Source organism: Channa argus, chromosome 13 (genome assembly GCF_033026475.1).
Source record: "Channa argus isolate prfri chromosome 13, Channa argus male v1.0, whole genome shotgun sequence".
Classification (NCBI taxonomy): domain Eukaryota; kingdom Metazoa; phylum Chordata; class Actinopteri; order Anabantiformes; family Channidae; genus Channa; species Channa argus.
Window position 1 is genome coordinate 9550585 of NC_090209.1, and position 16558 is coordinate 9567142.

The 16558-nt window shown below is 40.1% G+C and overlaps 1 protein-coding gene across 4 annotated transcripts; it reads left to right on the top strand.

Moving 5' to 3' along the window:
* The first annotated feature begins 350 nt into the window (after nucleotides 1-350).
* On the top strand, nucleotides 351-15933 carry brpf1 (bromodomain and PHD finger containing, 1). 4 transcript variants are annotated; one of them, XM_067527653.1, is made up of 16 exons: nucleotides 351-577; nucleotides 1618-2651; nucleotides 3065-3254; nucleotides 3342-3629; nucleotides 4592-5109; nucleotides 5355-5544; nucleotides 5632-5763; nucleotides 7472-7600; nucleotides 7972-8359; nucleotides 9032-9340; nucleotides 9453-9731; nucleotides 9817-9964; nucleotides 11269-11402; nucleotides 13774-13889; nucleotides 13990-14144; nucleotides 14819-15933. In XM_067527653.1, the coding sequence occupies exons 2-16, from the start codon at nucleotides 1909-1911 to the stop codon at nucleotides 15000-15002; spliced, it is 3903 nt and encodes a 1300-aa protein (XP_067383754.1). In that variant the 5' UTR covers nucleotides 351-577; nucleotides 1618-1908; the 3' UTR covers nucleotides 15003-15933. The 4 variants fall into 4 exon arrangements, with proteins under 4 accessions (XP_067383754.1, XP_067383756.1, XP_067383755.1 ...); XM_067527655.1 differs by having other exon boundaries at nucleotides 1864-2651; XM_067527654.1 differs by lacking the exon at nucleotides 351-577 and adding an exon at nucleotides 622-1045.
* Nucleotides 15934-16558: the final 625 nt, after the last annotated feature.

The following is a 16558-nucleotide window of genomic DNA, read 5'->3' on the forward strand; positions in this document are numbered from 1 at the left end:
ACGTATTATAAAAAACTAAACAATAAATACCCAAGGAGTTATCGTAGGTTTTCCCGAATAGAGAATGCGCTTTATAGAAATGTTTGTGTAAGTGTAATATTCCCAGGCCATGTTTTTGCACCCATTTCTATCTTTTGAAACGCAGCCGCAGATTCGTAACATTCAAAACAATAATAGTCTTTGAAAATATTGTTCGGGTACAAATAAAAAACTCCCCTAGACGATATGTGCAGAATAACAATCAGGTGACTATAAAACTCTGGTTACAATACTGATAGGTGCTCTATTCTAGCACCAAAGCCAAGAAGTAAAGCCCGTCTTTGTGTGGCGAATGTGCCAACCCTCATCCATGGCGTAGAGTTAGCTACACCAATGTTTGTCCCTTTTGTTCAAGCGACTTTCTGCATTATTCTCAACACAATGAAATAATTAGAATAATATACTGTTTCATAAAAACATTTCACAGTACCCACGTTTTCTGTGATCTCGTCTGGGTTTACCTAATGAATTAAAATCGACCTGCAACCCGTCCGATCTGGAGTGAGATTTCCGAAGCAGTCCAGAGGAGCGTGGAGTAGTAAGTGTTTTTAACGTTAGTCCAGATCTGAACTGTTGAACGGCTGAGGACATGTTTTAGGGCAGACTTGGTCACATTTGAATTTACTGTCAAGCTTAATGTAGCGTTAGGGTTTAAGTGTCGAGTGATTTCATTTTAATCCACAAAACAAAAACACGGAGTAGTAAAGCCTTAACGCAACATAGGAATATCGTTACCTGGCCATTTTCCCTCGTGTCACACATTTCAGATGTATTTTGGCACGTAGAAGATATTTAATGGACTGCTCGATCGTGGCCGTTGCTGTTAAATTATGAACCCGATCACAACTGCTGAATAGTGTGGCAGCATTATGAAACCAGACGTTAACGTTACTGTCATTTTGCTTCCCAGTATGTGGGGCTCACAGGGTGAGGTCATTGTGGAGGGAAACACTGTAAGTTAGCTTAAAGAACTGAGTGGTCATCTAACACATAGACGGGCTACAATGTATGTAATCTTACTTCACACACTTTTGTTTATATTTGTATTTATTTAGCAAAGGTTAACAAATGATACATCTTCTTCTGCAGCTAGCTAACGTTAATGTCTGTGCTGTGGAAACGATTCCAGTTTAGCATGCGAATGAAGCAGTGGTTAACGTTATTCAGGTGGCTAAATGAAGAACTTAACGATGAATATTTAGCAGGCGCTAGCAATAGCTTGTTTGTACCCTTGTTTTGTGAGTGCTAGCTATTAGACCAATTCTCTGTAGCCTGGCTCTTTGGAAAATGAATTATTGGTGGCGTTTGTTAGCCCTGGTTATCTTGCTTGCTAACAGCGCCAGACTGCAATGTTTCATTGTTTGGAGAGGAAGCGCCAGTAAAATGCTAAGGCTAACGTTAGCTGGATATGTATTAACGTTAGAACGTTTTCAGGTTATTTGCCTTTGTGGCTTTTAAGCTGGTTACATGTTTACCTGTGCACTGCTTTGTCTTATGTATCTTTCTATCTCATGAGCTGTACACGAACTCTAAACTGCTGTGCCGTCTATTTCTCTGTTATGTGCGGTTACTGTACAGAAGAAGAAGCAAAAAATGGACCATAAATGCACCTGTCATTGAGAATCGTTAATGCAACATGACAATTTGTTTGCTACTGGGAAAAGGAGACACCGTCACGTGACTGAACTGTAGCAGGTGCACAGTGTGCAAGGCTGGTGTGTCTCGTACACTTCACTGGAGTGGCTTGTGCCCAACTAATGTGCATCAGAATGAAGCCTTAGAAATTGATCCTCCATGGTTCTGCTTTGTGCTCATCTGTTTCAGATGTAAACTTAAGCAGCATCTGTCCCAGCAGTGGCTGTTGACACAATGGGGCTGGACTTTGATGTAAAGACATTCTGTCACAATCTGCGGGCCACCAAACCCCCTTATGAGTGTCCTGTGGAGACTTGCCGTAAAGTTTACAAGAGTTACAGTGGCATTGAATATCATCTTTACCACTATGACCATGACAACCCAACACCTGCACAGGCTGTACCCCAGAAGAAGAGAAAAGGACGGCCTCCTCGTGCATCATTGGCGGGGTCAGGAGATACTGATGATGGTGGGGGTAATGGAGGTGGAGGACCAGGGCACGGGGGGAACACCCCTGGTAGCCCCAACAGGTCAGAGCGGTCTCACTCTCCAGGCAGAGAGACAATGACTTATGCTCAAGCACAGCGCATGGTAGAGTTGGATATTCAAGGACGCATTCATCGCATTAGCATCTTTGAGAACATTAATGTGGTATCAGAGGAAGACAGTGATGCAGACGATGCTCCAACATCCGGTACCAGTGGTAGTGGTGGTGGGGTGTGTAATGGTAGTGACGGTGGAGTGGGAGGTAGCGAGATTGTAGGAGGTGGCAAGGACCGGCCAGATATCCCTTCTTCTAATGGGGGAAAAGCCACCCCAAAGTCTGGGAAACACAAGAGTAAAGAAAAGAAGAAGGATGGCTCATCCTATCATCACAGTGCACAGTCTGGGCCAGCGGTCAAGCTCCCTGAGGCAGTGTTCAGAGAATTGGACCAAGAAAGACCAGATGCCCCTCCACGGCCATTATCTTACTACAGGTCTGTACTGAGTTTTGGAGCTGGTTTATTAATATAATATAATAATAACATTAATAATAATAGCAATATTATTGCAATTATTATAATAATTATTGTTATTGAAGCAATATTATTGTTAAGTACCTAACATGTATTTTGCAGACCAAGTTGACTTCTTAGAGAATCCATGTGTAGAAGAGGCATCTTACATTTACCTTGTCATTCACTAGTTTGTTTGTATTTTAACAGCCTAGTTTAATACATGTGTTGAGAGATAAATATGACCTCCAATTTCTGGTATTCTTTTACATTATTTCCTCCTTCTGAATATGGTTGATGTTGATGGTAGTCTGATGCTGCCTTTAACCTTCTTTTCCTGTCACAGTCTATATTAATGTGCACATTTTCCTCTTATGTTAAACTTTGTTGTTCAGGTACATTGATAAATCTGTGGAAGAGCTTGATGAGGAGGTAGAGTATGATATTGATGAGGAGGACTACATCTGGCTCGACATCATGAATGACAGGCGGAGGCGTGACGGTGTGACACCCATCCCTCAGGAGGTCTTTGAGTACCTCATGGACCGCTTAGAGAAGGAGTCCTACTTTGAGAGCCACAACAAGGTACCTGAACTTGGATACCTAGGTAGCGATGATATTTTAACACTGTAACGTAAAGAGACTAAGATTTGTCTTTGGTCTATGCATCAGGCGGATCCCAGTACCCTTATTGATGAGGATGCTGTCTGCTGCATCTGTAACGATGGAGAGTGTCAGAACAGCAATGTTATCCTGTTCTGTGACATGTGTAACTTGGCGGTGCACCAAGAATGCTATGGTGTCCCCTACATTCCAGAGGGTCAGTGGTTATGCCGTCGCTGCCTGCAGTCTCCAAGTCGAGCTGTGGATTGTGCTCTCTGTCCTAACAAGGGAGGAGCTTTCAAACAGACGGATGATGCACGGTGGGCACACGTAGTGTGTGCCCTCTGGATCCCAGAGGTAAATCGGTACCTGACTTTTACATTATACATATCAACATTAGGGTGATGTATGAGCCAATCAGGGTTTCCTCTGTTTGTTTGTTTTTTTGTTGTGTATTGTAAGGCTAGTTGAATTATGAAGCCTCCGTATAAGCATACTGATGATGTCATTAATGACATTACATAACTGCCTTTTAAGTGTGCCTTTGAAGTTTACCTTTTAAGTTTGTTTAAGTAGTTGTCGTAGAAACTATGTATAAGAAAGTTTGTTACAAGTGAAGGAGTTCAGCTCGGCTTTGGGATAGGAGCTACAAGTTACAGCTATTGGGGCTACGAGACACAGCTATTAGAGATTTAAGTTCAGCTATTAGTGCTGACAGAAAGAACGGACTACAAGGTGGTGGTAAACCCAAGAAGGTAGAAGTGAAAGGTTCAGTGTGTAGCTGTGGAGGCCCGCAGTTTCTTACCTTGTTCGTTGGAATTGATTTGTAAACATATTTGTGAAATTACTAGTAAACGTGTACTGTAGAATTACGCTGTTATAACTACTCCGTACTGGCTGAGAAACGTGGAATTTAATAAATGTTCAGTGTTCGTTATACAATGATCATTTGGAGTGGATAATTGTTGGACCATCTGCTTCCACAGCTGGGCTGTCCATCTGTGCTGCACCCAACTTTTAGGATTACTCTCTGTTTTAAGTCAAAGCCACTTAACTTTTTTATAGTGGGAGTATAAGGATTTATTTATTACCTGGATGACAAGTATAATATAGATTTTGTCCGAAGGTCTCACACACTTGTGTACATATATTGATTCTTGCACAGATCTAACGACTAAAAATGGTGAGTGTATAGGGAAGTAAATATCTGACAGATATCTGACCGTTTAGCAGTGCTCAGTGAGCTTGATGTCTTGTTATTACCCTAATCCTTTGATTTGAGTGTTTTGATAAAGTGAGTTTTGTTTTGTTTTCCATAGGTCTGCTTTGCTAATACGGTCTTTCTGGAGCCTATTGATAGTATTGAGCACATCCCTCCTGCACGCTGGAAGCTCACGTGCTACATCTGCAAGCAGCGTGGTTCAGGTGCCTGTATTCAGTGTCACAAAGCCAATTGTTACACAGCCTTCCACGTCACCTGTGCACAACAGGCAGGCCTCTATATGAAGATGGAGCCCGTCAGAGAGACCGGAGCCAATGGCACATCTTTCAGCGTGCGCAAGACTGCTTACTGTGACATCCACACACCACCTGGGTCAGCCCAACCTTTGGGAGGGGTAGGTGGGGCCAGTATGGGTTCGTCTCACAGCGAAGGAGAGCTAGAGGATGATGACGACCCCAGCATTGGCCATGATGATGACTCCAAGGGCTGGAGCTCTGAACGAGCCAAAAGGGCAAAGGCAAAATCTAGGCTGAAGATGAAGAGAGCTAGGAAGATTTTAGCGGAGAGGAGAGCTGCAGCACCTGTGGTATCTGTACCCTGCATACCCCCGCACAGGTACATGTCAACAGCTTTGCTACAATTTCCTAACAGCTCCCAGAAATTTGTTTACCCTGTTAGACACAACAGTTTGGCAAATAGAAGGTTGACCAGAACCAAAATCAGCATGACTTTCAGCACTGTGTGCATTGAATACCTGAAGTGCTGTTGCGTTCAGCCCCACTTTCTCTATTATCTCATGCAATAATAATGTTACATTTTGGACTTGGGAGCACAGGAGTTATTGTGTTTGTTTTCTCCAGGCTAAGCAAAATCACCAGTAACTTGACAGTACCTAGGAAGAGCCAGTTCATGCAACGACTTCATAGTTACTGGACCCTGAAGAGGCAGAGTCGCAATGGCGTCCCTCTGCTGCGCCGGCTCCAAACCCACCTGCAGTCACAGCGACATATTGACCCTCTCCCACCACAACCTTCATCACAACTTACTTCTGTAAGTTATTTTAGAGTATGTTACTATAATTCTTTTCATATTCTGTTGTCAAAACATGTTCTATATTTATGTCTGGTGGCTGTACAGAGGGACAGCGAGGAAAAACAAACTGCTTTAAAGGAGCAGCTTAAGGCATGGCAGAGACTGAGACATGACCTGGAGAGAGCCAGGCTACTGGTGGAGCTTATCCGTAAGAGGGAAAAACTCAAAAGGGAGACGGTGAGACAGACAAGTTTTTTTATCTGATTTATACAACCTAATACAAGAAATAACACTAGGCTGTGGAATACCATCTTACCAGAAATTCCATATAATCTAAAAGCCATTTAGCTGTTTGAGTATCATGCTTCCTAGTTTTTTTACTATATTGCAGGTTTTAATTAATTTGAGTTTTATTTTATTTTATTTTTCTTTTTGAGTAATAGATTTGTGTGTGTTGGAGCATGTTGCTGGGAGGCTCAGAAAAACCCCACACATTAAAAATTGAAAAGAATAGTTTAGGATCTTTCAAGCTAGTCCTAATAGTGACAGGATATCAATCAGTGCATATGGAAAAGTCTTTTAAACTTTGCTTCTTTTCCATTGTGTCCACGAATGCTTCCAACCAGAACAGGACTATATACTGTTAGAAATGAGGGCTGTGCAGTACAGACCTTGTGTTGTGGAGAAACAAAGTTGAGACCTGAGACTCATGATATTTCAGTAGCCAACGATTAAGCAAATCAAATTGAAATATATAGTTACAGCATTAAAAAAAAATCACTTTTTATTCTCCCCCCTTCCCTAATACTTCCTTGACAGCTGTAGTCTAGGAACAAAATTGTTAATAGGGTAAACTTTGATTTTTTATTTTTTTGCAGATGCAGATTTAACAGCTGGAGTATGTTTTTTACAGTTTTGAGACACAACTAATCTGATTAAAATTCTTTTAATAAGCTCCTGGTCTGTATATGCATTATATTTGAGTAGCATCCGTGTTTTTTCAGTTGTGATTCAGACAAGGTGGATTTGTCCTGGCAACATTACTTATAAACATTATGTTGTTTGGAAATAAACAAGCTATGGGTGAAAGTTTTACACAGATTAACTCTGAGAAATTTAAAAAAAAAAAAAAAAAAAGGTCATTGCTAATAGTGGAGACTATTTCTCTGAGGACAATGGTGTGAGAAAGCTGTTACTTTACCAACTAACAGATAATTAGGGGTATGTGGAGAAAAATATATGAATTGTAGAAACAATGTTGGTTGTATGTCACTGAATATTATGAGAACAAAGATAGATTGTGATACTGGTTATGTATTATTTGTGTTTTAAATTAATTTCCTTTTTTATTAGTTTGTAACGATCCACTGTGGCGACCCTGAACTCATGGGATAAGCTGAAAGGACAAAAAAAAAAAAAAATGATGGTGCATCATTCCTAATTTACTCTGTAACTTCCAGTGAAAAGCCAGTCGATCATATCGCTCCCCTACTGTTTAGGAGAACAGAATATTCAGATTCTCATACTGCAGTGACTGCATTGGTTAGACAGAATGATGTCTGAAAACCATAACACTCATTTCTTAAAGAGAAGTCATGTTCTGGGTGACAGCATTCATAGACACTGGGGAAAGCAGGAAAGTGCATAGGAAAAGCATGTAAAACAAGTCTTTTCCATATGTATAAATGTAAACATAAATGTTTCTGATTAAGACCAGCTCTAAAGGTCCCAAACTCTTGCTTATTTTAAGCATCAGTTGCAAAACAGCTCTGCATTGAGGAGCTAATTTTTCCAAGCTTTGTATTAGTGCACATAAACCATGGCCAGCCATAAATGTGTTTGGGTATGTAATTAATGAAATAGAATTGTTTTACAGACTTCACAACCCAGAATTTTAGTTAAATTTTGTCAGCAACTAAACATTTTTTTTAAAATTATCTTTAAGATTAAAGTGCAGCAGATGGCGCTAGAGATGCAGCTGACTCCCTTCCTGGTGCTGTTGAGGAGTACGCTGGAACAGTTACAGGAAAGAGACACCAACAACTTTTTTACTGAACCTGTACCACTGGCAGAGGTAAACAAAGGCAATCATGCGTACAGTCTCTCTCTCTCGCTCTATCGCTCTCTCATATCTGTTTGTTTATCTCTTTACAGTACTTATTTATATAACAACCTTCCAGGCAACTTTATCACAAAATATTTATATATTTTATACATACTTTTATTTATAATAGGTTTTTAGTTTTTTTGGTTAAAATCATCTGTAAGGGTGCTGCATATTGGTTTGAACTTAAAATTTTTTAAATTCAATCCTGCCCTAACAATACAAGTTTGATTTCAGAAACATTTTTTTCTGGCTTCATCAATGTATCTGCTTTGAAAATACCTAATTTAATAGAGCTTGTGGTCAATGCCTTTGCCTAATCACTACCCCCTACTATCCAGGTGCCTGATTATCTGGACCATATTGATACTCCAATGGACTTCCAGACCATGTGGAATCTACTGGAGTCCCATCGCTACCTCACTTTTGAGGCGTTTGAGGCAGACTTTGGCCTCATTGTCAACAACTGTCTCAAGTACAACGCCAAGGACACGGTCTTTTATCGTGCAGCCCTGCGTTTAAGAGAGATGGGCGGGGCTGTCATGAGAACTGCCAGGCGCCAAGCTGAACGAATCGGCTTTGACTACGAGACTGGCATGCACCTCCACCGAGAGCTGAGCCCAGACAGTCAGCGTGACCAAGAGAGAGACAGGGAGAGAGAGAGGGACAGGGAGAGGGAGCGAGAGAGGGATAGAGAAAGAGACCGTCCATTGTCTTCTAATGAAGAAGGTATGTGATCTACTGTAACTCTGGTTGAGATTTCTTTTCTTAAGCATCAAAAGAAAAAGGGGATGCAAAATATTTCAACTGCTTCTAGGTTGCCATCCACATTTTGTGGACAATGAAGGCCTTTTATTTGAAGAAGCCACAGTATCTTCTAAAATTACAGACCCCTCACATTGAAGAATCATTTGACGGGCTGGAAGCTGGAAGAAAATGTGCACATCTGCCTTTTGATACTGCACGAGTTCAGTTGGGAAAGAAATTGTCGAAGGGTGGGAGATAGAATGTGAGAAAGGCACAAAGGAATAAGAGGTTCCGAATTTAAGTGAATGAGTGGAAATTAAAGAGGGAAAGGCCACCAGGTTTAACCAAAGCCAAATTATCCGGGCTCTTAATTGAGTAATTGAATGTCATTGTCCGTTAGTGTATTCCTTGTCACAATCACTGAGCACTGAAATAGTATGTTTTCCAGTTTGTTGCAGACATGACATGCCTTGTGGTACATCATGTATCATTTACTATAATCTTATCGTTTGTCTTTTATGATCAAATATATTGTATACCAGAAAACACACCAGACTCCTCCCTTCGTAAGCTTTAACTCATATATAACTTTAATCCTTTATCACGATATTCTTTTCTTTTTTAACATCCTCTTTCTTTCCCTGCCTCCGATAGACCTGCTTCTCCCAGAAAACAGGCGACGGCTTCCACTGGAAGAGCAGCTCCATTACTTGCAAGCACGTCTTGATGAGGTCAACTCAGGGAAGCACAGCATCGGTCAGTCTCGTAGAGGCAAAGCCCTAAGAAAGGAGATCAGTGTCATCCGGAGGAAGCTTGCACACCAGCGGGAGGGGAGTTCCCACATGGGGGGCCGAGAGACTGTTGGAGGAGGAGACCGGGGTTCTACTCTCCCCCATCACCCATCATCTGCCGGACACCATGACGAGGGGGGAGAGAGCAGCAGCCAAGAGATTGGTGGAAAAGGTACAGCTAAAAAGATGTAAAATGTCAGTAATGTGCTGCATTAAAAGTATCTACAGAAAGTAACATTAAAATTATTTACTCACATTTTAACATGTAAACCTCTCTCCTTAAGATATCGGTGTATCCTCATCTTCCCTGGCTCCAGAGGTGGGCCGCCGGACATCTGTACTTTTCTCCAAAAAGAACCAAAAAATTGCTGGACCCCCCAAAAGGCCAGGACGGCCTCCTAAGAACAGGGACGCTAGCTACGGTGGCCCAGGGATTAGCCAAAGCCCTATCGGCCCCCCTCAGTTGCCCCTGCTGTCACCAACCAGGCAGAGGAAAAGGCCCCGCAGCCCCCACAGCACCTCCAGCTCAGACAGCGACAGTGACAATGACGATATGTTGCCAGGTACAGTCAATCAAATGAGCAGTAAACCCTCTGTGTACAGTTTTTAAGTCGCACTTAGTCTGTTAACTTTCTGTCTTTTACTAAGGTTTACCCAGTAATGGATTTGATGGAGGAAACCAGCCAGTAACGGAGAGTTTCCGCGTGTACAGAAATGAGCCCCGTCTCCCTCGTTCAAGCTCAGACTCTGAGTCTACAACAAGCAGCAGCAGTAGTGCAGCTTCTGACCGGACCAGGTAATTGTACACATAGATACTGAATATGCACATGCTAAGAAGGAATACACCTGAACTTCTTAAAACTGATTTCATAGTTTTTCTGTTACTAGTCAAGCAAATTACTGTGTATAAAGTTAAACAGGTCATGTATAGTAACAAAGTTTTGTTTTTTAGCACAAATTTACTTTTGTGGTTTATAGACATCCAGCAACTGCAAGAAGCTGTTTGAAGTTGCAAAATAGTCTGCTTATATAGCACTTTTATCCAAAGCACTTTACACTGTTGTTTCACATTCATCCAGTCACACACACACACACACACACACACACACACAGATAAAGGCACCTGCCATGCAAGGTGCGCACCTACTTAACAGAAGCAACTTGTTGAACCATTGACCATGCGGTTTATGGACAATTGCTCTAACAACTGAGCTACAGTATCCCTCATTTTTAGGAAATGATTAAAAACCAAGGCGCTATGTTATAGATACTTCTTTAATATTAAGATAGGAACAGTATAAAATGCATTTTTTTCCCAGTTTGGTATTACAGAAGCAAATCCTATCTAACTTTGGTAAATCTATTTTATCACACATCACCCTTATCTCCATTTAGAAAATTGCAAATACTCAATCCATCAGTTTTCAATGTTTACGTCTGTTAAATGGCAATCGACTCTATGATAATTTGAGCTCTTTTTATCTTGGAAACTGTATATAGGGAGCAGCCACATTAATGGCTAATTGCTGTCGCCACCTCGATTACATTGCGTGACATGGTGCCAAGCCAACTTTATTTATAAAGCACTTTAAAAAACAGCAAAAACTCATCAAAGTGCTTAACAGTTTAAAATGGTAAAGCCAAAATAAATACATATAAAGTAATAAAGGCATTTTGTATCAGCTGAAGACGGGACGGGGACAAGTGAGAGACACCAAAATACAGAGAATTACAGTAATCCAGCCAAGTTGTGACAAAAGCCTGGATTACTGTCTCAAAGTGCTTTTTTTTTGACAAATATGATTTAACTTTTGCCAGTTGTCTGAAATGAAAGAAGCTGGATTTCACCACTGCACTAAGCTGCCCATCCAAGCTAAAACCACTGTCCACCTTAACACCCAAATTAGTGACAGTAGGTTTAAAAGTGCCCAGGTCTACAAGAGGGGGCTAAAATATTTTTCTGTGTTTTTCACTTCATTTGGAAATCTCCTTTAGCAACCTGTAAAATGTATGTTTTATGGCCCAAGGATGCAAAACACTTGTGATAAAGTAATTGCTTGTCACATGCGTGTTTATAGTCCTGTCTCTCTTCTCTCTCAGCACGACCCCATCTAAGCAGGGCAGAGGAAAGGCATCGTTTTCTCGCTCTGCCTTCCAGGAGGACAGCAGTGAAGAAACATCAGGAACCGAGAACGATTCCTACTCAGTTGGAGGATCACGGAGTGTTTCACATTGTAAGCTCAGACACAAATGCCTGCATATACAAACACACATGCAGTGAGTGTCTACTCAGTATGATTTGAATCTTTGTGTGGTTAGTAAAAATGTAATAATGAATTCAGTATCACTGCATTAATCTATTATTCAGTTTTGATAAACTTGATCTGATGATTTGACTCAGAATGGTAAATACCAGTGGAAAGATTCCTTATGATGTCTGTATCTGGATTGTTTTCAGAATGATTTAAGTAACATATTTGTCTGATAGTTGTAAGTTGGTTAAATTGAATAATTAGACATGCATTGGGCCTTGTACTTTATGATTTTATTTTTGTTTTGTTAGCAGTCCATGCGTGCAAGAGAAATATAAACCTTGTGCCATGTTTGCTACCAAAAAAACAAGAATATTACAAAATAGTTCCGTACAGTGCAACATCCAACCAGAAGCACAGAATTTGGAATTTGCAGTAGATGAAGTGTATAGAGTAACTTGCTATGCTTTCTTCTGAGTCTTGTAACGGCAAAGCTGTCTGTAACTCATGAGAACCATACAGATTTTCAATGCTAGCCACTGCAGCTATTGTAGCTAACTTTAATCTGGAGGAAAAACATCACCTAGCCAGAGAAAATGATAAAGACATAATTATTCATATGCACTGGTAAAAATGAGCTGAACTGACATCTAAATGACATTCACCTGGAGCTCCACTCCATATCTTATTTTTGTTGACAGTCTTGAATTAACCAATAACTCCTGTCGCTTTACTATGAAATTAAGAATAATATAACTATTACAGCAGACAATTTAAAAGTTGGTAACATTGTGGTCTAACAGTTCTTTTATTAATCTAAAGCACCTTTTTCTAGTATGTTGATTGATTTATTATAGGGATTTTTGGTTTTGATGTGTAAACGTACTAATATCTGCAGCATCACTGAAAGTTATCTAATCACCGAAGTAAATAAAATATAAGCCAACAGATAATTGGCCTTAAAATGAAACAGAAATTTGAAGTTTTCATGAAGCATATATTCAGTTTAAAATGGGTCTTCTCCCACATTACCAATGAAAACATTTTTTGGGTGGGTGGGGATCTTCCAAGCAGGGTTTCATTAGAAACTTGAGTCCTACATGCATAATTTTTTATTTATTTTTTTGTCCTTTCGGCTTATCCCGTACGTTCAGGGTCTCCACAGCGGATCAGTAGTCTGCATGTTGATTTGGCATGGTTTTTACGCAAGATGCCCTTCCTGACGCAACCCTCCCCAATTTTTACTGGGTTTGGAAAAGTTTTCCTGCTTTCCCTGTTGTCTGCAAATGTTTTCCACATATATATATATATATATATATATATATATATATATATATATATATATATATATATATATATATATATATATATATATATATATATATATATATATATATATATATATATATATATATATATATATATATACACACACACACACACACACACACACACACACACACACACACACACACACACACACACACACACATACACTGAGACCCTTACCATTTGTTACATGAATGGTCTGTTCTCCTCAGCTGCGTATAATGGATATGATCTACCAGCTTTTCACTTCTGGCTACAGAGTGAATCAGAAATGATGTACTGTTACCAACTAATAATTGTGTTGGACTTTCTCACAGCATCCTCCTTTCCACAACAGTCTGCATACGCTGTATTATGTCCATTTTGGTCACTATTAGCTATAACTTGCTTTTTTCAGGATCTCTTAAAAGGAAATCTGTGGAACAAAATGGCATAGATAAAAACAAACACAATCCGTGTTGGCAAGAACAAATTCACCTTGTCTGAATGACCACTGCACAAATGTAAGCCAAACACAGAATGGCACCGTGTTTTATCAGATTATTTGAGTCCCAAAACCTCAAACTGTAAAAATACAGCAGCTGTTGTGGTACAAAACCACTTCCACATTAGTTGTGAGGGAAGCCAGTCACTGGAACAACAACAAACAAGCCACTGCACTTATGTTCCTGCATTACGGAAGTGAAGGGAAAATTAAGTACCAAGAGTCTTTTCATTTTGCATAGGTGACACTTGGGTTTTTAGTATTTAGATACATAGCTGCAAGTTGATATGTCATGCTTAAAATTCTTAATCTGTAGTTAGTTTGTAATATAGTAACAATCCATATCAGCATTTTGTATTCTTGACAAGGGGCCATTCTCACAAATCCCAATTCAACCTCTGTGAATTTTATAAACAGTCCTTTTGCACCATTACAGAAGCAGTAGCTTTATTTATTTTTACATTTCAAAAGAATTGTGTGTATGTTCATGTGGCTGTATAATGGTGACTGTCTTGGTTTTCTTGTGTTTCTTTCCACCAGTGGTGCGTGGGAGGGCCAGGTCAGGCTGTTGGATGGCCTCTGATGACTATGCTTCACTGGAAGCTCTGGACCTTGTGTGGGCCAAGTGCAGGGGCTATCCTTCATATCCTGCTCTGGTGAGACACAGAAAAAAGTCAAGAGAACTGCTACCTGTTAGACAGTCTGTAGGTCAGTACCTGTATTTCTAAACATTTCTTTTTTGCTATTTGCCTGCAGATAATTGATCCAAAGATGCCCAGGGAGGGGGTCTTCCATCGTGGTGTCCCGATCCCTGTCCCCCCATCGGATGTGCTAAAACTTGGAGAGCAAATGACCCAGGAGGCGAGGGAGCACCTGTTTCTGGTTCTTTTCTTTGACAACAAGAGGACTTGGTAATTGCCGTCTTTAATCGTGTCTGATCTTTATATATTACAGTGTCGCTTCACATTCATCCATTTATACACACACTTACACATCGATGACAGTGGCTGCAATGCAAGGTGCTCACATGACCCAATGGGAGCAACTTGAACTTCAGTGTAAATAAAATGCGTTATAAAATACAAAATGCAAGCAAAATTAGCTTTTGATGTTACTGGATGCGTACGCAGAGTCTGTGGCAGTAGGTCAAAGGAAACTGCGCTTCTTGTATTGAAGCACTAGATGACAGCGCGTTTAGGCAGAAGTAGGGCAAATGTGGTTTTGAGAACAGAAAACAAAGGGAAAAAAAACACATTTTATAGGTCACTGAGTGCAATCACTTAAAGTTCATGGCTTGATTTTAAGTTTAGAGCTCAAGAAATATGTATATTAAAAAGTGTTAACAATGTTATATTCAACTCCCTTAACCTTAGTTCATCAGGTGGTTCACCAAAGAGAACCAACAGCTTCATTACCACAGTACACAAAATGACAAAACTGTTACAAGCAACTTAACTAAGGACCTCCTACTGATGTCTGCATTTTACTGTGCATATTTTTCTACATTTCATACATTTTAAGTACCCTTCATGTTGGATTAGAAAACATTTTAAATTTGAGCATATGTGTATTTGTGTTCATTTAGGCAGTGGTTGCCACGCTCTAAGCTTGTGCCACTCGGGATGGACCAGGAGCTGGATAAAGAAAAGATGTTGGAGGGCAGGAAATCCAACATCCGCAAGTCAGTACAGGTGGCCTACCATCGTGCGATGCAACATCGCAGCAAAGTGCAGGGAGACCCCAGCAGTGAAACTAGTGACAGTGACTGAACAAACACACAAGACACAAACTTTGTTTTGGTCCTTACAGGTGTTGTTAAGTATTTTATTCTCTAAAATAGAGCCCAGTCCTACATCACAGAACACAGAGTGCCAGTAGCACAAGTGGAATAAAAACATCCACTACATTGGTCCCAAGACAAACACACTCGTGCACACTAAGCCATAGTTGATCTGGCATGTAAAATGTTGTATTTAAGAGAATTGAAAAATGGTATTCGTAATAATGATGGAAAAATATGCTATGTTCAGAATAATGAATCCGAATATTCTGTGTGTGTCTGTGTGCGTGCGTGCTTGTGTGTGTGTTGGGGGAGTGAGAGTGATATATGTTCAATAATAAAATGAGATCATGGTTTACAGGCTTAGAAAATGAAAATGGTATTACACTATGATGCATACACAACTATGCCTATCCCTGTCTTTATTATACGTACATTCACAGGGTACAAATGCATGTCGAAATGCATGCTCACACTGTGGGTATGCCTGTAAATGCCTTTGCTCCAGTCTGTCTGGAGGGGGGGACAGGCCTGGCGCTAGTGTCCTGGCATTTGTCAGATGAGCACAAAGAGAAGCTGAACAAGCATTTGGGCAAAGCAACGTTAATGTTATTTATTCTATTTACTCCTTCTTAACAAGGTCCACAACTCATTTTATCACGAACTACTTCTTATCACTCTGGCTACGCAAGATGCCATTGTGTGTGTCCCTTTCAAACTGTCTGTCTGTGTACATCATGTCTCCTCTTTTTATAGTTTTGTTAATGTATGTCTGTCACCCAGGTCACTGGTCATTGAGTAATGAGGAAGTGAAACACGTGCTTGCTGTCTTTTAGTTTAATATTGATGGCTTTAGATCTTTTATATATACAGATTTCATAAAAATAGAAGTTTAATAAAAAGAATTGAGTTTTTTTAAACTGGTTGTGGTTACTGTGAGTCTGCATATGAGAGTGTTCTTCCCGGTTTCTTGCTCAATTTCCGTGGACTGTTGCATGTAATGTGAGTCTTTTGTTTCTTTCCACAGTGAATTCTGACACACCCATATTTTTTTTCTAAGGAATTTGTGCCTTATAAGTTCTTCAAAAAACTTTGCACAGACTGATCAAATCAACAGCAAACCTCAGTATAGGTGACAGATTTATTAACACAAGTGTCTGTGCTGTAGGTTTTTGTATATAAAGCATTGTCTCACTGTACAGCAGTTTCACTGGTCATACAACTTTTACAGTAACACATGTGGGCCGTGGTACAAATAATGCCAGTATAGCAGAAAAGCTTGGTGTCAAGACAGTGGTTTGGTTGCCCATTTCTCTAGTCTGTTTACTTGTAGGCATTTTTGACTTTTTTGACAGTAGATAGAGGTAGACTGGAAATATGGGAGGCTATAACAAGCAGCAAATGTCTCCAGCTAAGATCAAACTGACATTTATGTAGCATGTAAATACTGGGCTTACTTATTTAGATAAATCAGTTGTTGCAGAAACCTGACCCTAAAAAGTCATATATACCAAAAGAAGCTGGTTCAGAGAGCTGAAAAGTAGT

Bases quoted from the DNA above. Each gene is read 5' to 3' on its own strand.
- brpf1 (XM_067527653.1), top strand. From the start codon at position 1,909: ATGGGGCTGGACTTTGATGTAAAGACATTCTGTCACAATCTGCGGGCC. The intron at 7,601-7,971 runs GTAAACAAAGGC...CCTACTATCCAG, and splicing joins AACCTGTACCACTGGCAGAG to GTGCCTGATTATCTGGACCA. The intron at 9,732-9,816 runs GTACAGTCAATC...TCTTTTACTAAG, and splicing joins CAATGACGATATGTTGCCAG to GTTTACCCAGTAATGGATTT.